At 32.4% G+C, this 22,669-nt stretch overlaps 1 protein-coding gene across 1 annotated transcript; it reads right to left on the bottom strand.

Moving 5' to 3' along the window:
* Positions 1-976: 976 nt before the first annotated feature.
* Positions 977-19,239, bottom strand: LOC143066644 (uncharacterized). The gene is made up of 6 exons (XM_076239502.1): positions 19,019-19,239; positions 18,440-18,468; positions 16,615-16,640; positions 13,641-14,392; positions 12,535-12,642; positions 977-1,755 (listed from the first exon to the last, which is right to left on the bottom strand). The coding sequence occupies exons 1-5, from the start codon at positions 19,073-19,075 to the stop codon at positions 12,550-12,552; spliced, it is 957 nt and encodes a 318-aa protein (XP_076095617.1). The 5' UTR covers positions 19,076-19,239; the 3' UTR covers positions 977-1,755; positions 12,535-12,549.
* Positions 19,240-22,669: the final 3,430 nt, after the last annotated feature.

Below are 22,669 nucleotides of genomic sequence, written 5' to 3'. Positions count from 1 at the left end.
CGTCAACCAATATCTATGACTATTGTGTTACAAAAAACACTTGATGAATTTCGAAACGCTTATTTGTTTTTTCCCTCATCTGGAACGCTTAAAAGAGAATATCGGAAAGCCAAGGATGTATAAGAAATGAAACAGTTGAAAAAATCATATGACCATAAAAGACGTAAACAAATTGTAGCGTAATTCATCTAAGATCATCTTTGCCCGAGGGTAATAACATCTTGCATTTTGTTTTGTTTTTTTCCTTTTTGCATGTTATTACTTTTCTTACGGTCGAAGTGTTTTTTCAAAGTTTGAAATAGAAAATTTATCGAAATTTATCAAAATGTTTGAATCCGCACCAAGATTTTGACAATACAACATACTAAATCTTGTCTATATGAATTCATTTATACATTTAAATGAATGGGATAGCTTAATATTAAATTCGCATATTTTCTTGTGAGTGTTGTGCAATGATTTCCGCATCTTTAACAAGGTTGCCATAGAAGATGCACATCCCAGAGCACTGTCACCAAAATAGAACTACGTCGTCAATGTTTAAGTGAACTTTTTGTCATTTGGGCAACTAATGGGTACAATTTGATCAAATGTTTGGTAATTTTAAGACAAGAATTTCTATGCATTTTCAAGCTTTAAAAGCTTTCAGTAGCTCATTTCGGTATTATTGTGATTTTTATGTTCTTGAAATACAACTATGATATTTTACAAAAGGTGTGATTGGTTGCTTTGGTTTCAAGACAATTATTGAAAAGAATTTCAAGAATCTACTGAAGTTGAATAATTATTCAGACTTTATCGGTTTGAAGGCATTAGAATACAAATAGTAGCCAAAAATTATTTGTGTTAAATAAAATCGTAAATCCTTCATAACAACATTGTCAATAACATGTCTTAATTTAATACGAATGTATTTTTGTGTAGGGTGGGATGAACTTATATATTATTCAAATCATGTGGGATATTTTAGATTAAAACCTGTAAATTATATTTTATTTATATCTAAATGACGCCTGTTTGACAGATACTCAAACAATTAATCAACGATCAAGGATATGTTTTGCTATTTCTAGCAATACAATTCTTATATAGGTAGGATCTAATAGCTTAATTACGACGAAATAATAAACAAAGAGTATGTCCCCTCCTTCGTCACCTTTGAGTTCGTAACGAATTATTACACATGGGAAATTTAAAAATCCTAGATTTTTCATATACACTCGCAATTAGTTTGATATCATATTTCAATCGACAATCAGTATAATCTTAATTGTCACATAAAGTCACTAACGATAATCTGGAGACATTACAAAAGAAAAGAAGAAAATAAATCCGCAATGGACCATTACATATAGATATTTTTTTTATTTTCCAAACATTGAATAAATAACACATTCATTATCAGTTGTCTTCCCTTGTGATTCTATGCATTGAATTGAACATTTGTATCCATCATAGTTTGATTTTCCATATAACTCTATACAACCCATACAATATTTCTGACATTCCATGGTCCCTGGATGAGATTTGACTCGTTTCTGCATTTTTGCCCCGAATGTACATTTTGCACTATTTCCACTCCCACCTTTCGTTAAAGCGCAATAAGTTTTACACACTCTAGCATCAAATAGATTGCCTCCCCAGAACTCCAGACAATTGTCGCACTGTTTTACACATCTGTCGTATAATGTATAAGCTGAGACGGTGGAACAGGCCAAAACAAATACTACTAATCCAGTCTGCATTTTCTTATATCTACAAAATAAAATCGAAAAGAGGTTTAGATGTTGCTTTCACACTACTATACAATTTACAACCAATCTGTCATAGAAGTCTTAAAGCAACTAAATTAACTCTGTTTTGTTTTGTAGCTCAATATTAAGTTTTCTGTTTGGTGTTTTATGGACTGATTTTAAGAATTTTTGATCTCGATGGGTCTTTTGTAGACAAACGTGGGCCATGCGTTTAAAAGTGTAAGCTTGGTACCTTTAAAGACCTTTTCCTATTTTCTAAAAGGATATAAACCATTTGAAATAAACTCTTCAATTGAAATTAATCTTGCAAATGCAGCAATACTGAACTTCGTTATGCATTCTGAGTAGTAAAAACAAGTTACAAAAGCTTTATCGAACCCCTAATCTATATTATGCATTTCAGTAAAAACCATTAACTTGAGGTTTATGATCAAATGTACACAAAATGACAAGCTATGGTATCTTACGAATGTTTCCAAGTCGCATTTTGTAATTTGCAGACGCCAGTTCAATGACATGAATAAAAGGAGATATAGGGTATATTTCAATTAGAAGTTTATGTGAACGCTTGCTAAAAATAGCCTTCCTTATAATAACAACAGTCAACTTGTAATACGGGTTATGTTCATTTGACGGCATAACGTTAAAAGATCGATTACCTAAAACAACAACGTCACCAAGAGAACACGAAACAGCTTTTAGGAAAACGATTTTTAAACAAAACTAGTACTTAACACACCGAACTAAGATACCACGTGACTTAACATAAATGGAGTATGCAACATTGATTTTGATCAATCAAGTTCTAAAAACAGACAAATTGAATAAATATTCTGAAATGATAAATACGCAATTTTAAGATAAAAGTCACAAAATATCTCTGAAAATGTTATACGCCTTAGAACATCAAGTTAACAAATTAACATTTATATAGCTCATTGATGTTAATTTACCGGAAAATTATTCCACTGGAATGTTTCCGTATCATGTTGTGCTACAATGGAATTCTTCATTTTACACAAGTATCTGTTGTTTTGGATGTATTAAATTAACACTTTAATAATGCATTTACAGCAAATGTTTCTTTGAAGTGTTTTGTAAGTAATGATCACGATATTGAAGTTATACCACGTGTTTTATTTACGCGTAGGTTTCTTGTACTTTAGAGTTCGGTTCTCTCGGTGAAAGCTCTCTGCTAAACAAGATTAAGCTTTCAGCTTCGTTTTTTATCTTTGGGATCTCCGAAGTTAAAACCTCAAAAGTTCCATCATATACCTCTAATTCGACAGAGCACAAATTGATCCTTTTTAATCAGCCTTGGGATGGTCTGTGGTATATATCACGCTACTAATAATGAAAATACAGAAACCACAAATATTTATTTTGATGTTTATTTTGATAGAATATTGTTATACAAGCACAAAGTTAGTAATACTTCTGTCGAATGAAATGACAGTCATAGCAGCATTCACCGCTTCATATTATTCGTACCTCTTTTGAAACCAAATCCTGTCTGTAATTCAACAATCGTTTGACCTTTAATGTTCCAGTCTTTAATGCAAATATATTTTTAAAAGCAAAACTTTTCAAAACCTATTATGACAGTAAGGTCAGTCAGCGCCCCCCTTTTTTTTACAAAAAAAGTTCTGGATCTGCCACTGTATACGATGGACAATCGGCCGTAATTCAACAAATATCAGATGGTGGGTTTTTTTATTTGGGTTTTAAAGGATATTTTAAATAAGTTTATTGGTGTTTATACAGTCTCAACCATTCCTTCTTATCTTAATAATTACCGAGACAGAGCTTTAACATGGAAATCAAATTTACAATCTATTTACAGGTTTTCAATAAGACAAAGAACTTCCAACTATTATTGTTAACGCAGTTTATAAAACAGTTCTTCGCATGTAAAATGAATATTCTGAAAGACATAATATTTTTTTCACATGAATTCCATTTCGTTTTGTTGAAATGTAGGTCAAGTGTACTTTTAACCAATTTATATATTGGATGAAATGTCTTTTTAACATACATAATTAGGTCTTACGAACTCATAGTTCACATTCATAGTCTGTAGCAGTATTTGATTCCTTCTACGGTTATAAAAACGTATATCTGTTTGGATGCATTTTAAAAATCAAGGACCGCAACAGACTTTGATATGAAGAACAGCTATAAAAGCGCTGTTGCTCTGCTTCTTGTGTGTTTTATGATGTGCATGTACTAGTTTGGTGTCATGGATGGATACGTCATCCTCTTTCCCTGTCTGCTTTGGGTCTGAATGGGGTTTACAGATTAGATAATAGAAGGCAAAATGTCAAGTATTTCACGGAGGGGGGAAAAGGCAAGAAAATCAAGAATAGTAACCTAAAGTTATTATTTGTATGTCATTTGGTCTCTGGTAGAGAGTTGTCTAACATACCCTATTTTATTTTTAAAACGATAATGAAGACCCCGATAAAAGCGCTCATATACATTCGAAGTTAAAGTCATGTTTTAATTTCCGTTTATCTGACATGGGTCCTCTCTTTCTTATTCGTAAGAAAACAAAAGAGATTGGTAAAACATAAATTGATCCCATTTAATACTTTTCCATTTAGATACAGATAGCGTGACCTGACACTTGACTAAGTAAATAAAAAACATCAAAATAGACACATTATTTTATAACAATAGAATGAAATCAAATACCGCCACAGACTATGAATAAATAATAGTCTATTATAATAGAAAATGAAAATTGTAAGTTCTTTTTTATATCCCGGACAATGCCATGAAAACTGAATAAATTGAGGAACAATATCCCATACAATAATGCTACAGAGGATTTGTGTTGTCTGAAAACTTACAACATATTAGTCAAAATAATATCAGGGATGCTGTATATTTGTCTTATCAATACAGACACTTTTACTTCTAAAGTAATTGTATAGAATGCACTATGAAATACCAAATAAGGAAAGGAAAGCCTGGCGTGACATAGAGACATGGTAAATGTGCTTTCTGATATAATTTTACCTTTGTCATCACATAACAAAATTGCCATACTGGTATTACATAACAAGGGCTTTGAAATCAAACTGTCTCTAAATGTTTGATATTATAGGATTGTCGCTTTGCATAAAGTAGCAAAATCCTACTTATACTATAGAAAAGAAAAAAGAAAAAAAAGAGAATATGGGACAGCATTCCCATAGACAGCACGTACAAACAACAGTTGATGGAAAATTGCATGAATAAGGACATGGAAATTAAGATGAATATTATTATTTTTTTTAATTTTCACCACTGATGTTATAAAGACAATAGCGTATTTGTAATACAAGAGGGGGTCCTGATCCCGAAATCCCGTGCTTTAAAACACGAAATCCCGAGGTCCCGAATTTAAATAAATTTAAATCCCGACATCCCGAAATTCGAAAAAAGAATTCCCGGATCCCGAAAGGGTCAATCATCTTAAAAACGATCCAGGAGTCCTCATACAACGCCCCACTTAAATTTTACTTTAGTTCTATATAATAGAAATTACAAATACATCAAAATACTATTAGAACGATAAAATAAATCGATTATACACTTCCGATTATTTCCGATATACGCGGATTATGATATGTGTCCGATTGTCAAACGCGTAATATATTTTGTGTCTTAGTTACATAATTCCAACTTTAACTATTCTAAGATTCAAAGATAATAGGAATTTATTGCCAATAAACATCAATCCATGTTTTAGAGATGGCTCTTGTATTACAACTGCAGATTTATGTAAATAACACTAATTTGTGGAATGAGTTTCAAATATAATTTTCACAATAGACAAAACTAATAAAAATCATAAGGAAAAACTTCTGATAAAATATATTTCTTAGTCCTATATACCGCATCAATTTAGGCGTGGATACGTATGAAAATTCATCATAGATACCAGGATTGAAATTGTGTTCACCAGGTGAACACCAGGTCTACAAGATCAGCAATAACGATCGAACCAAAAAAAAAATTAACCAAACTAGATAATAATATATTATCGGCTTTTTTGTACATTTGTCTATATTTGTCTATAAAGAATAAAGTTATAAGCAGGAAAAGGAGAATAGATAATTATATAATATCAAGAGAAATTGCAAAATCAATAAAATAATGGTTGTAGTTTATATAAATAGACTTATGCCTATCATAAGATCATCATAAGACACCTCTTGTGTAGTCCTAAATTTATAACCAACTTTAAGAGATGTCCTGATTTAGGACCACATTGTGAAACCCACTTAGGACTAAGATATGTCATAAGACCATCCCAAGACATGTCTTAGTCCTAAGACAGCTTCGTGAAACTGGGCCCAGGTCTACAAGATCATCAATCACGTTCGAACCAAAAAAAAAATAACCAAACTAGATAATAATATATTATCGGCTTTTTGTACATTGATACCGTAAAATACAGCCGCGAGCCACAATGTAAACTTTTCTGAGGCAAGTGAGCGTAGCAAACAAGATACAAAGCCGAGCGACTTGTTGTATAGGGGGTCCTTGCTACTGTCTTCATTGTTCCAGCGCTTCTATAAGAATGACTAGTACTATATGTTTAGTTTTGAAGCAATTATACTATTGTTCAGATGTCTGCACGATTTCTACGTGCTAAAACATACAAATGATGACAGCCTTACAAAGTCGTTCAAATTTGACTCGTAATGCCGGAAGGGCGATTCTAAAGACGGAAGTCTTATGAATGACAACCTTTCACTTGAACCAGGAAACAATAACTATGTTCTACCTGAGGTCAGAATCCATTGAAAATGAGAATCGTATAGAAATGGTCAAATAGAGCAATGGTGATTAAGAATAATTATAGTAGCATCAATAAAAAATGTTATTTCTAACAGTTTCTAACTGTTACACATTATTCTTACATCCATCAAACTATTTTTAAAAGAATCAAAAATATTATTTATTCTTTTGATAAGGTTAAAATTCATAGTTTATTTGCAGTTTTTTCAAAAGTCAATTAAAATATTAATCATCAAAGTGTCATAATCATGTACAGAGGGAAGATTTTAGAATTACAGCTTGAATACAATAAATAATTCAACAGGGAAAAGAGTTACGTAAAGAAAACCACGTGATATCATTCCATTTTTTTTTTAACTGCAGCAAAGCAGTAAATACGCGCGTGTCCCCCTAATACAGTCAATGGAAATCTTTTCAATACAAATATGGGATTTATTTATCTATCCAACCAACTTATACTATAAAACAAAAACCCTACGGAAGAAAAATAAAATAGATTGCGTTGATTATAATTCTTCTACATGAAAGTGCACACGAACTAATTCGAAGTCGTCATGTTTTTCTTTGTTAATAATTTGGCAACTATTTTGTGCATATTTAGGATAAATAAGTTACATTGTAAGCCAATTATTTGAATGAGAACTTTTTCTGGTCGGGGAAAAGGGTTAAAAAAAAGGGGGGGCGATTAATTTCTCTGGCACTGGAATGCATTTAGCACATTGGTATAGCGTTATAAATTAAGCCTAAGAATAGTTCCACTCAATATGAAGGGAACAACCAATATTTACTAATCTGGCGAGAGACAAGGAGTACTTTTTGGTAGATTGGATATCCTTTTCAATTGTTGCAATATGCATGTTCGATTTAATTTACGGATGCGCGTAGTTAAACATGCACTATAGTGTCACACTCATCATTAAAGAATCTCGCATCGTTATATATACATAGAAAGGCGGTTTAAATCCATTTTTCTTAAATTCAGCATAGATTAACAATAAAATGTGTAAAACTGTAAATGATATAAATAGTGACAAAATAAAAACTTAGTCGTAACAACTATTTCTTTAATAAATGAACGTGAAAAAACGGTCAGAACTATGGTTGTTGCTAACTGGGATGTATCATATCAGTTCAACTTGCATCTCTCCTTGTACGTGACCTTTATACGTGTCCAATCAGATAGGGCGTGACTGTTGATCTGAGGTTCCTGTCAGCAAGTTTATAGGGAGATTCAAGGGAGGCAAGCCGGGTATAATTTACAGTTTCAGCTTGTTAAAATCTCGTACCCATAACATAAATCAGATAAAAAGTCTGATCCATAATAACACGCGTGCTCGTAAAGCTCAATTGTGTAAGGCGAAATCTGAGAACCGTATATTTTAATAAGTTTGTAAAGACACTGATTTGCACGGCATCACACGCGTTTTGGGCAAGGGTTTGCTTTTCCGTGTTATATTTTTTTATATATATATATTACTAAGTTTTCGGTTTATTTTCCTTTTATAATTGTGTTCTTGTTATAACAAACCATTCGTATACAATGAGAACGATTTATACGTGCCTTTTCTTTGAAATCAAAGATTTTAATTGAAAATACAATGCAGTATGGAACACGGAAAAAGGTTCACTTTTTCCCCTGTAATAAATATTTTCAGAAGAATTTCTATATTTTCAGTAAAGTTGGCTTTAATAACATAAATAGTTCTTATTGTTATGCACTAGATACGTATTTTGATAATTGATGTCTCTTCAGTAATGCTCCAAACTGAAATATTTGATAATAATCCAAAACCTAATAAAGACATAGGAACGGTTGATCAAAACTAAAGGGAACTAAAGTAAAACCAAATCCGGACAAGGATCCAGAGTTTGGATGATGGAGATAAAATCTTTAATTTTAAAAAATGTGTTACAGTAAATTTCAATCTAACAATATCCGTGTTGTATTGCTACGAAGATTATCACACTATACGTGCATCTACTGTAAAAAAAAATTATCAAAACTAACTGTCACACAGAAAAGGGGTCCCATGTGAGAGATATGCGTTTCTTAAACTGAAATAACCTCTATCGGGAACTTGCAAGACGAAATATAAGTAAAACATGAAGAAAAGACAAAAAAAATTAAACTTTTTTGTTTTACCAAAGATGACCATGATTTAGAGTATCTTTGTAGCATTTATCATTTCTGAAAATTAAATTGAATACAGTGAATTTAATTTAAATACTGAAAATTAAATTAAATACATTAAAAGCTAGTGTATATTCTTTTAAATTTCCTCAGTTTTTAATGTACCATTTAAAATTAGCCCAAAAATGTGTTTCACATCTTATAGTACAAGACTTACCGTATAAGATCAGTGACGGTCGACCAAAATTGAGTTCAGATGAGATTTTTGTTATTAAATACTTGAACATTGATCTAAAGACCAATAAGATGATATTCATTCCTATCCGCTACGCGTAATCAAATATTAAACCATGCTTCTTATTGGTTATTAACTAATTACGCAAAACACCCATCTTTCTTAATCTGTGTATTGCATATTATATAATGAAAATTAATAATTCAACTTTTTGTTATTATTCGTCTTTTTTTTTTTACATTGAGCAATGATTTGTTACTGTTTGTTTTATGTTTAATTATGGACTTGATTACGCAAACCATTGATCACGATGTATTTAATCTTCTTTTTTTACGCATTGATAATTAAATCGTCGATCTGATTTGTTTTTATTATTTTTAACTATTTAAATGTATTGGGCTGTCAATGCCTTCTGTTCTATCCATCTCTCTCTCTCTCATCTTTTATTTTTGGATAGACAGCAAAAATTTATATTTCTATTGAATTTTGTTTTGTCAGGCTTTTATTTTTATATTAGAAAACGGGGGCGGGGATGCAAACAAATGGTCGCCCCTACATCCCTCCGCAAAAGTAATTAACTAGTCTCCGCCGCTATTATTAATTAATTATACATAACAACTAAAATCAACTACGTTTTTCATAACGTTTACTTTCATAACTGAAGATGTTAATTTACTAAAGTAATACTTTTAACTAAATGAACTTGTGTTTCGAGAAAAGATTCAGTGCCTTTGAACTAATTAAAATCTTGCAGCGAGTATATGGTAGAAGACAAGGACAAATCAGTGTGATCCGTAAGCATCTATCAATTGATTCCGACAGGAAGAAGCTGTCTCTAGATTCTAGAATACATTACCATAAGGAGATGAAGTAGACAACTAACTAGTCACCGGAGTCTAAAAGACGTGCATGTAAGCAACAATTTTAGTTCATAGAAACCCCCGCTTTCTAAAAATACGATGACAACCAAGGCCAATAACTCTTAGGCTGTTATGTCAATTTCGACAAACTCGACCTGTTTATTACAGATCATTTCATTATTAGCGAAGTTGTGTAAACTTTCAACCTTTATGTACTCAAATAATTACAGTGTACGCGAATCAATAGCAACGAAATAAAATAAAAAGGGAGAGGGTCATTTCATCCTACAAACCCATATTTGTTCTATTTCTTATATTTGGTAAAAGTACCGTTTAATAACTATTCACTTGGAAACTGTGTTTTCTAACATCTGGAAGTTAAATAATTCTAGAAAAAAAACTTTTTTTTTTAAAAGATTTAAACCCACCTAAGAATAATACGAACAACTAGTAGAGGATTAAACCTTGTATGTTGCTTTAAATGTCGTATACTTATTTTCTTCACGTGCACCTACATATATACTCTTTTATTATATTAAAATCCCAATTGGAAGGTTTCTGACAGTCTGAGAGAGCGCAAATCACTGTTATCAATAGCCGACGATAAACAAGTAAGAGGTAAATAGTTATCAAGGGTACCAGTAAACTATTCAGTATTTTTTCCAATATAGATATTGCGGTTGTCCACGCTGTTATGAAAACGATTTTATATTGAACTACTTATATATATGGCATAAAAAAAAGTTGACTATTGTATGCAATCATATAGTACAACGGGTAACGAACTTTTTGAAAGGCAAATTTTTGAAAGGCAGAGTGAAACGAGAAAAAAAACATAATTTCGCTAATTCTCTATTATTTATCTTGTTTAGTGCGAAACATTTTTTGAAACTGAAAAGAAAACTCGTTTGGTTAATACTATAATGAGTTTTATCACATTTTAATTATATTTGATAAATAGTTGACAATGTCAATGTGACAGTATGGTTTCCGGATAATAATTTTCACAGTATGGAATCCTTATCTCGAGGAAACAGTATTTTCTTCCGAAAGGACAAAACAACGTTCGATCAATGTACAGATTGACTGTTATAATTGTATGTGGTCATTTCACAAATCAATAGCTACAACAATGTCAGAGGCAATTCAAATCAGCGAAAGAAACACATTCATGTCCTTAATAGTTTTAATGATAACAATAATTTAACTTGATATTCCTTAATGGATACAAAACTCCGCCATGTTACTGACGTCATACTATGACCCAAAAAAAATAAAGACCAAATTTGACTGAAACGTTAAAAACTATAGAAATATAGAAAATATTGAATTTTGGCTATGGTGTATTAGTTTTTTAGTTACAAGGAATTCCACCAATGATGTGCAAGAGTCCCTACGATACGTCAACCCTTGTCTGAATCGACAGAGGCTATAGACGAGGCGTAGGCCCAAGACCACAATTAATGACCCCGCTTTTCGTGAATATAGTTCCTTTTAATTAGAGTGTATTTTTCCTTAATTTTTTTTCTTTCCCTTCCTCACTCATTTCTTAGATTTTTTTTGGTGGAAATGAAAGAAGAGAGGTGAAATAAATTTTTGGATATTGTATTTTAACTTATTTTGATTTGGAATGAGTGATTAGGCCAAGTGCAAAAAGGTAATATTTACAGTTTTCGGAACATCTCTTGACTTGTCAATAGGGGTATGGATGTGTATTGGCTAAATTTGTAAAAGTGATTGTTACAATCTTTCTGAATTTTGGATATATATTTGGACTAGGACTATACATTACACACACAAAAAATTGGACAAAAGTGCATGGTGCAATTTTTTTAATGATGCAAAAGGTTATAAAGAACTGATAGAGGAATTAATTGTGGTCTGTGGCCCGTAAATGAATTCAACAGAGACTCCGGAGCTTCTTATCTCGTAATTGATTTGCTTTTATTTTAGTTCTGGTGGTCAAATATCTATCTAAAAATCTTGGTACGATAATTGTACTGTCAATAAATAGGGTCCGCATCTTAGACAAGATTAATGGTTAGTTTCGTACTGAGAGTCGTGACAGAGACATTTTTTTTTTCACATAGGTCCAATTTGATGGGTACCTTTTGGGATTGCATTTTCTGTGATTAAGCATAATCCAAAAATATTTCCCATAATGACTTTCTTTCTTATAAAGCAGCACAAATTGATAATAGAAATACCTTTTCATATCGGGGAAAAGGATAGGGATGGCAGCGGGATGATATACCCCGGAATGACTTATATTCATCTGTAGCAACTCATGCTTATTTTGTTTATTTTTTTCTTTTAATTTTTGTACACGTCTAATTCCTGCATTTAGCGTTGCAGAATATTTCTTTTCATCCTGTCTTGCACAGAAGAAAGTGCCATAAATAATTTACGCACGAAGGTCAATTCGTGCTAAAGTCATGCGTAAATTAGGCAAAAAAAACATGCGTATGTTAACTCAAAAACACATAAAAATCGGATGTAGCTCGATTTGAACGTTTTTCGTGCGGAAAAAAACGCATGATTTATGTATAAGATTCGCACAATTTTCATGCGAGGCACATTTACTATATATGCAAGGTTATTTATTTACAGCTCTTACCAAACCAAGATAGTCATTTTCAAAATGCCCCAATCCTCTCCCCAACCATGACCATTAGAGCTAAATGAATAATTAAAAAAGCAGATTGTTTAATACGGTTGCAAATATATTTTTGTCCTAGTGGCAATTAAGTAAAATGTACTTACCACGTTCTGTGGAATTCAAACGTCTCGGAGGTGAACGTCATTTGACGCTCCTAATGAACCCGGACTGTTCTCACAGTCTATCTTTTTTACTTTCTTCCTTTCCGCTTCCTAAAAGGTAGAAAGACAGGTTTTACTATTTCATTAACATTCAAAGAAGTTCACTTAAAAAAGGGATTCTTTATATAAAAATATTTGATAATAAAAATAACTGCTAACAACTATTGAGCCGCTTCCGATAAATTTTAACTACTAGTACTTGATTGTATATAATAGAAAAACAAAGGGTATAAGTTATCCATCCATGTCCCCCTCCCCCTCCAAAAAAAACCCACACCAAAACAAATGGTCAGAGTCAAATATAAATGATAAGTATGCAAGCTTTGTGCACTCAGACATTAATTCAGTTCAATGTCATGGAATTTTTTTGACGATATATACTTTTGAATGTACTTGAAATAATACCTTGAAAATGACAAAACCAGTAAGAGCAAAGAAAAATCCTTACACACAAATATCACAAAATGGCAAATGAACACCGCTTTTATTGCTGTACTTCATCTAAAGGTCACAATGAGGCCATCAACAATAAGACTGCAATGCTGCCTGATTAGATGACGAACTTATTTTCTTGATAGTAAATATAACTAGTAATGATATTGAAGAGCAGTGCAACTTGAAATGAGTCTAATACAAACATTTAGTAAAATTCGTTTATGGTGAAAACCTATTTACTGACTCAATAAAAACATTCTTATTATAGCTGACTATGCGGTATGGGCTTTGCTCATTGTTGAAGGCCGTACGGTAACCTATAGTTGTTAATGTATGTGTCATTTTGGTCTTTTGTGGATAGTTGTCTCATTAGCAATCATACCACATCTTTTTTTTTTTATATTAATCTATTCCATAACCACGAGTCCAAAAGAACTAGTTTACTTAGTAATTGTTCGTGAATAAGGGCTGGTCCAAGATTGTAAAGGGGTGCGAAATTCCTGTGTATTTCGAAACTGGATTATTTGAAGTATTATGAGATTGAAGGCCAGCATGATGTTTAAGTTATGTATATCATTTTCTGACAATTAAGTTAATTTTCGTAGTATAATTACCAATTTCTGCATTTTTTTAGCAAACTTGGCACAAAGTTTGTCGAGTGCACTAGCTTTGAGCTTGTGTTCTAAACTGTCTACAATGGCCTGATCTCTTGAAGCATATTCATTTGGAAGCCAGATCTTGATAGATGTTGCATTGTAGTTTAGATCATCTGTACCGTAGTTCTTTCGGATATATTTCTCAAGGTCGTCCATACTGGAAAATGGTGCTGCAAAAGCTTTTCCAAAGAAGCTGGTGTATTTTCCTTTTCTGTTTCTTGAATGACTGTCAAACAGCCATATGTCAGTTCCGACTTTCATGAACAGAAGAGAATATTGTTCTATGGTGGTTAAAACTGATCTATTGGGTTTCAATTGCTGCTCAAGAACATCTCGTAATGTTGGACAACTGAAACGGAATTCTTCATCGTAACCATCTGGAGCAAACACAGGTCCTCCCCATTCGCCTGTCTTTACGGCAACGGCTTTTTGGTCTTTGACTCTAACTGGAAATTTCATTGGGAGGTCAAATATCGCAACTCTCCCATCTTTTTTGTCAGAAAACCGGAAGTCCTCTCGGAATAAACCATGATTCCGATCACCCTGTTTAATGACAGTGTCAATGTCCTTCCTTTTCCATTTGTTAACACATTTCATGGCATGGTACATGGCTGCTGTCACAGCAATGCTTGTACACTGGTTGTTCTCGTATAAGGAAGCTACATCTGCTTGGCTACAAGAACCACGGATCATTCTTTTCCAGGTAGAACCTGGGAAATATCCAATAGTTTGATTTTACGTTCCATAGAGATTACAATGAAATTTGAGAATGGAAATAGGGAATATGTCAAAGAGACAACAACCCGACCGAAAACATGTTAGAGTTATTTTACAAAACCATGACCAACAATAATTCGGAGATTTATTAAGGGGTTTAGTCATGTAATACAATTAAAAGATATTATAGGAAAAACGGTACTATTACATTTTTCCAACATTAGGTTGGCCTTTTGTGTACCCAAGACAGGTGAAGGAAGTCAAATTAGGAGCTGTGGTTGGATGTAAGGGTAAAATATATATTTTATTTATCTATGAATAACTGCAGTGTGTATATTTACAAAAAAGTCAATATAAATTTTGAAACCTATTGAAATATTTTCTAGAGAATTATTCGAAAAGGTCCGAAAAGACTTCCAAAATTTCATAATTTTGTGTAAAATGACGGTGGGCATGGATAACATACACAAGCTCCGTTGGAAGTTGGGCTTCAATTTTTAAAACAGAACAATAAATTACTAACACCACACATAAATGTTTTATCCAGGTTTTTATTATAAAAAGTGGTAGATTTAGAAAATGTTAGTATTGTTGTCTATGGCAGAATAAATAGTACCGTTTTCCCCATAATATTACGCTTCGGACTAAAAAGACATCATTTGAGACAAATATTCATTCATTTTTTTATTGAATTTACAAATTAATATTCTTGCATTTAGATGGATACAGTGATATGTAACATCAACCCGATATAATAATCGGGAAAGATCTTATCAACAACTGGTATTATTAGAGTGATAAAGCTACCTTATTCGTTGTTTGCATATTTTCGACACGTTTTTATTACATTTTTTATTGTATTTTCGACGGGCTTTTTTAATTGTTTTTTTCTGTGACTATTGACAGTTTGTGTAATAACGATTTAGAAAAAAGATTTAAAATATGTGTTTATCAATCCATGAGAAAGAAGAAAACTGCACCCATTTCAACCAACAAATCATGCAGAATTTCACAGAAACGAAGATGAAACTTTTTGTGTAAAAATGATTATAAATAAATAATTTTTTTAAATTGGCGCTATAAGACGATTTTGAAATTGGCGCAAATGATACCTATGCGTTTTAAAAAGAAGTGGCACAGAAGTAGCATTGGTGCAAATAAGTTGTGGTGCAGAAGTAGCATTGGCGAAAATAAGTTGTGGCGCAGAAGTAGCATTGGCGCAAATAAATTGTGGCACAAGTGAGTTCATTTTTGGCGCAAAACGATATCGGTCAACTGTGTTTTTACCGATTGCTAGTAAATGGGAAACAAATCGATTTCATTCAGATCCCATTTAACCGCTTCGGTGGTCTCTCCTCAAATACTGGAGATAAAAATTACGCATCCCGGCCGAGTTAAACTGAAGACTTTAAAGATGATATTTGCTGTTTCTATGCTTCTACGCGGCATTAAGGAGTAAGATTGGCCAGCCCGTAGTCATAATAATGTGTCTAGGTAGAGTGGCATGTCTTCATGTGGAAAGTTATCTTGTTACTAGCACGAAAAACATCCGGCCCAGCGTTTCACTTTAGTGCTAGAAATAACTCTCATTATTCAGAGCGGTCATTGAAATATTTTATAGAACTTACTTTATATATAATATATCAGTGACTGATGGGGATAATGAACATGGAATTGACAGTCCATAGCAAATGCAAGTTATTTCCCCCATAATTATGTTCATTTTATACAGAAAAACGCGAAATAATGGAAAAAAATTGGGGAAAATGACGGGTTTTAGAGAATTTTCCTGTAGTACCTTTGGGTTTTGAAGCATTTTAATAAAAAAAAAAAATGAAGTATGATTGCCAATGACACAACTCTCCACAAAAGACCAAAATGACACAGAAATTAACAACTAAATAGGTCACCGTACGGCCTTCAACAATGAGCAAATCCCTTGTATGCCAATTAAAAATGTATTATACGTCCAGTACTTACACGAAGTTTTAGTTGTGTCGCGAGTTCAGGCGAGGCAAGATAATTACAATTAATATTATCTTCCAAGATGTATAACAAAAGGACTAATGCAGAAAAAAATGAGAAGTTAGATTCTTAAATTACAAAAGTAGTAGGGGGTTCAGTGTTCACCTAACAAAAGTAGCAAAATGTTTAAATTGAATATTGAGATAAAAACCAAATTCCGCTTAATTGTATATCAGAATTGAATACTTACGCTTTTCGAAAAGAGGGTTGTCCGATCTGTAAAATATACATAAATTAGATAAGATGATACGAGATGTTTTTAATTGCGTTGTATGGTCAATTGTACTAGTACGACGTCTGATAATATCCAACAAGAGACAGAACAAGACATGAATACGCATAGCTCATGAATGTCAGTGTTGTCAGAACACAGTTAAAATTTTCAACATTTAAAAAAAAATCTTGAATCAGTTATTTTTTTCTTATTTCACTATATATCTTTTCCTATGCTCTATCAGTAGGACAACCGGAAGCGCCTGAGTAAGGAAAATGCACACCCGGTTGTCCTACTCATATTAATTTTTGACGTCTTGACAACTACCTATTGTTATATAACGTCAGAGTAATGAAATTACAGAATTTTTCAGAAATATACATTTTTATTTGACTTGAAATTACGTTATTTTATTGCAAAACATTGTATATTAATATTTTGTTACATAACTTGAAACTTCAATAGGAACGATCAAAGCATGATATTTGAAAGGCACGACGGTATGTATGAGGACCGACATTTGTGCCTGTCTCAAGTCAGGAGCCTGAAATTCAGTGGTTGTCGTTTGTTTATGTGTTACATATTTTGTTTTTCGTTCATTTTTTTTTTATATAAATAAGGCCGTTATTTTCTCGTTTGAATTGTTTTACATTGACATTTTGGGGCCTTTTATAGCTGACTGTGTGGTATGGGCTTTGTTGAAGAACGTACGGTATTCTATAGTTGTTAATTTCTGTGTCATGTTGGTCTCTTGTGGACGGTTGTCTCATTGGCAATCATACCACATCTTTTTTTTTATAAATATTTAAGCAATAGATTCGAATTGTTAATAAGGATAGTTTTCGTTATCTTTATACATTATTGTTATAATAAAGGATGGCTATTCGATTGACACCGAGCGAGGACCAAATCCTCGTTCTGGCCTATATTCATAAATAATATAGTATCTAACATAATACTAATCGGTATCGAGTTTCGTTTGTGTTGGAATACTTCAAAAATAGAGATTTTATCCAGTTTCGTTTCTTGATACCCGATTAAGGAAAAATCAAACTATTGGCAGTCAAATCACAATATCTAATCTTTACATGAGCAGAGAAAGAGGTCTTGATATGTATACATGTATAAAGACAAAAAAAAAACAATTCAATATCCGGACAAATTTGTTATAGTGTCTTTTCTTCTTCATATTTCTTTTTCCGTCGGAGCCTTAAGCGTACTTCATGCTATAAATCTTGCTCATTGTTGAGGCCGTAAAGGACCATAAGCATATGTTTTATCCACAATATTTTGTCTGAGGAAAAAAGGATAACAGCTGGAAAGCATATGACAATAGTAACAATATTATATGCGCTGTAAATGAGAAACAAATAGGGAAATCGGGAATCATTCAAAAAGACATAATTATAGTGACTTTTAGAGTCAACCGAGCTATAATATAACAAATGCACGTGACAAAGCCCAACAAAGACACTTACATATAATCTCTTAACAAGAATGTGTACCTAGTACACGGATGCCCCATCCGCATTATCATTTTCTATTTTCAGTGGACCGTACAATTGGGGTAAAACCTCTAATTTGGCATTAATATTAGAAAGTTCATTTCACAAGGACCATTAATACTAAGTTTTAAGTTGATTGGACTTCAACTTCATCAAAAACTACCTCGACCAAAAACTTTAACCTGAAGCGGGACCGAGGGACGGACAAACAAACGAACAGACGAACGGACACACAGACCAGAAAACATAATACCCATGCATAAATGGTGCATAAAAAGAATAATTTACTAATTTACCTTACGGCTGGGGTCTGCGGAGTTTCATTCTGAAAAGTAAAATAAACATTTTTGTATATTCGAACCGAATCGAATTGTTGTTGGCAAAGGTTTTCTATAAAAGAAAAATTAAAAAAACTCCTTCAATTATTTTAAATTTAGAAATTATTTGGTGCATTTATTTTTGCGATTCTCAAGGAATGAACAAAAATGCGAGTATAACTATTACGATTTCAAGAATGAATCGGATATTAAAATGAGAGTTCTTATAATCGGAAATTAAAATGCGAGTTCTTACTCACTCTCGCATTATTCGCGTTAATAAAACATCGCAATATTTTCTGAATTTCTAGTATCAAAAACAGCAGTATAAACAAAATAAATTATAATACGCTTACAAACGGCTTACGCTACATTAACAAAACTGAGCGTAAGTTTATACCCAGTGTGAAAGGTGAAAGATATGTATTCCTGTCACATGTCAATATCTAACCGTAATAATTAGTTATTCCTGAAACAAAGCCTGAACGAAGACATGGAATTCTATTCATCCTTGGTAACAAATGAGAACATAAATATATAAAACTTTTAATTACATACCTTGCTTTGGTCTTTAGCACAAGAAAACAAGTTGGCCACCTTCTTAAAAATTGCCATTATATCTTTTTAAGCGGTACACTTCTCAATGGTTTGACGAAAATGATAATTGTTGAAGATAATTCTAATACGCTACTGAACGGGTCGCAAAATATTTTGAGACTGACACGTTTCCAGTAGCAACGGCACAATGGGCTTGAACTTTCTAACTATGACGTTATCGTAGACTAAGCTTAAGGTAGCAATACACAGTAAGGTTTTAGGCTTCGCATTTTGGCCCCGTCGAATTTTGAAATATGAAAGTGATTGAGTAATAAAAATTATTTTTATATAGATGAAAAATAAAATATCCTTCAAAATGAGTTTATAAGAACTTAAAGATGTGTTTTTTCCATATCTATATGCCATTTTCCGCTTGACAGTTCGTATTTTCACATCCCTGTGGTCCGTAGGTCCAGAAGTTTCTGTTACGTTTTCCAACAAATATTTTACGATCGAATTTCATTTTATGAACTGAGACCCAATAATGGCGATGAAACGAAAATATTTGTGCAATTACTAGCTCCAAATACAAAAATCATTTATAGCTGTCATATTTTTGGAAATATAACTATACATAATAAGATCATGTCTGTCACGTCTTCCATAAATCTGCAAAAAAAATACAAACAAGCTGACTGGTATTGTCGAATTCACTTGGGTTTTCAAACTTTTTAAAAGATCATCCTAAAGAAAGAAATAATGGCATGTATTTGGTGATGTTAGATTTCTCTCCAAAAGATAAAAGACGAGCGAGCCATTTATTTTTCCTACGCTTTGGTCTAATGTAGGTCCCTTTTCTTGTGTTTGTACATAGACAATAACTGTTTAGTGTCTTTAAATATCAGCTGTATTTGTACGAGGCTAGGAAACAAGGTGCATGCGAGCTTTTAGCGAGCTACTACACCTGTTTCGAGCAGAGTACAAACACCTGATATTTAAAGACACTGAACAGTTATTGTCTTTATCCTGCAATTAATTCTGTATATTGTTTGTGTTTTGAAAGACACAAAAACAAACATATTAAGCATTTATTTTCGATTTGTAATCCCTCGAGGCCCCCGTAGTAATATCAAAATCACACATTACGCTGAAGACGGGTTCGCAAAAAAAGAATCTCGAATGGTCAACAACAATACATCGCTCAAGGTGGATAATTATCTATTTTAACATAACAACTAATTTTAACAGTAAAAACAAATAACAAAACATTGTCAAATTTGAAACAGAAGTGTACGAGTTGTCCTACGCTTCAGACTTGACATTCACTTTATTTCATGCATGCTGAAATTGACATTGATTTTGTAACACAATCATACACATTTAAGTTTTGAAATCGACAATTGTCATCGTCATTGGAATGCAACTGGAATACACGTTCTGAGGTCACACAGGTTCAAACAATACTCAGTCCGGCAGTGGGCGGACTTTAAAGCGATATCTGTATAGTATACAGATACAGCATAGCGATATCTGTAGGGCTGTATCTGTATATAATTACATTAGATGTATGTTTCATTATAATACTTTATTCTGATTGGCTAACTGCACATCACGTGTTATTCCGTAAGCAGTTGCAATGCTCAATACAACTTTTCATTCATGATAACACGTGGTCCAACAATAAAGTGCACAGGTGAATTAAATAAAAAAATATATAAAATTCGTGTTTTCATGATTATAGCTAAAAAATGTAATTATAAGTATTGAATGCTTCTTTTGTAACTTTATAGGGTTGTAAAAGCGTTGACCGTGCGCACATTTTTAGAATGAAGCGCTTCCGCGCTTCATACAAAATGTACTTCGGTCAACGCTTTTACACCCCAATAAATTTACAAAAAGAAGCATTCAATTCTTAAATAATATGTATGTAATAGTAGGACACCCAATTGCAGGATAAATATCAATACGTATTCCTACGGACATAGATTACTTACATTAAATACCACTGAAAAAATAACAACAACAAAAAACAACACGTTATAAATTTCATTCGATCGAAGCGCTTTTCTGGATTTACCTTAGGCAGAAACGCTCAAAGCCAAATATTGGAAATCCAGGGATGTAAAAAAACCGAAACAATTGTATTTTAGATCTCTTTGGTTACATAGCTCTTCAATTGTTATCATGTATTTCGAAAAGTTCATTTTTATGAATTACTTTATTATTTTACCTACATGTTAATATGCCACATCTTTTGTCCAATACTTTGTCCATGTTCTTTACACGAAATGTCGACTCAAATGATGAAATGCAGATTATGTGAATGGAGTTAGAATTAAATAAATGTATAATACTGTGTTGAGAGACATACTTCATCATCTCAAACTAAAACCCTCTATGCAAACTTATATGATAGGCCTACACCAGAAATTTGAAACAATCACCGATTATAGACTTTGTCAATTCGCCGAGATTATGATTCATAACATCTCAGAAAATTATAGGAAACGAGAAAATTGGTCACATATATCCATCTCTATAAAAAAATCACAAAAATGACTGCACAGTGTAACCTGCCTCATCCGACACCTGAGTATTCAAACATCCTGCTTTAATCGACCAATTTCATGATCCCAAAATATGCCTATCCTTGCAGAAAAACTTCAGTATTCCGACACCCTGCTCAATCCGACATTTTTTTTTCTGGTCTCCTAGTGTGTCGGATAACACAGGTTACACTGTAAAAATACTTAAACTGACAAAAATCCATGACCTTAAATTAGTAAGCTGAGGCATAACTTGACTAAGACTGTATCATAAAATCTCAGATAACAGGAAACCGGAAATTTATTAAATGTATCTCTATTTTTGATACATTACAAACATGATTGTATATGGAAACTGACAACATTTCATGACCAGAATTTAGTACTTAGACAAAAACTAACTCCGAAAATAAGAAGCCGGCATTATCGTGGTATGTTACTTAACTTTATAATACTAGTGCTGTGGTCTGCTAATCGTCCAACTTTTTGCCTGGTAAGTTTTTCGTCATTAGTAGACATTTGCATAGTTTGATTTAAGGATGTTTGCTTGTCATGTTTTGGAATTTTTGTCAGATTTTCGAAATACTCTGGTTTTATCCATTTGAATGCCTTAAATTTTTTTTTACTATCATCATGTACCCCCATTTTTCTTTTTATAAAGCTTTTACATGTATAATATTAATAAGCCATTTGTAAAAGTCTGATGAAATCTTATTTATTTTTTGATAGTTTTTGAGAACATTAACTGGTCAATGATAAAGCTATGAAAATTCAAGAGAGAACATTTTCCCGCCAAAATTCCAATGGTTAATATCTCGAAAACATGCACATTGACCCCTATATTTATTTTGCTTTTTTTTATTCCTTAATTAATCAATTATCAATATATACTAGTGTTATGGAAAGCTATTTATTTTGAAACTGAGCAGCGAACTTCCGTAAGATCCAATAAGAAGCAAAGAGTAAATTTCATTCATAAAGTGCCGTCACTTCATTTTAATTTAGAAGAGATTACAGTTGAAAGGGATTTTAAAAATACTATTTTTTTAAGTGGGAAATGAAGGACCAATAAAAATCATTTATTTTTTTATTTGCAGAAAAAGCTTGCGATCTTCGTGTTAGCTTT

Source organism: Mytilus galloprovincialis, chromosome 3 (assembly GCF_965363235.1).
Source record: "Mytilus galloprovincialis chromosome 3, xbMytGall1.hap1.1, whole genome shotgun sequence".
Classification (NCBI taxonomy): Eukaryota; Metazoa; Mollusca; class Bivalvia; order Mytilida; family Mytilidae; genus Mytilus; species Mytilus galloprovincialis.
Note: the sequence above shows the minus strand (reverse complement) of the source record. Positions and strands in the feature narration are given on the sequence as shown.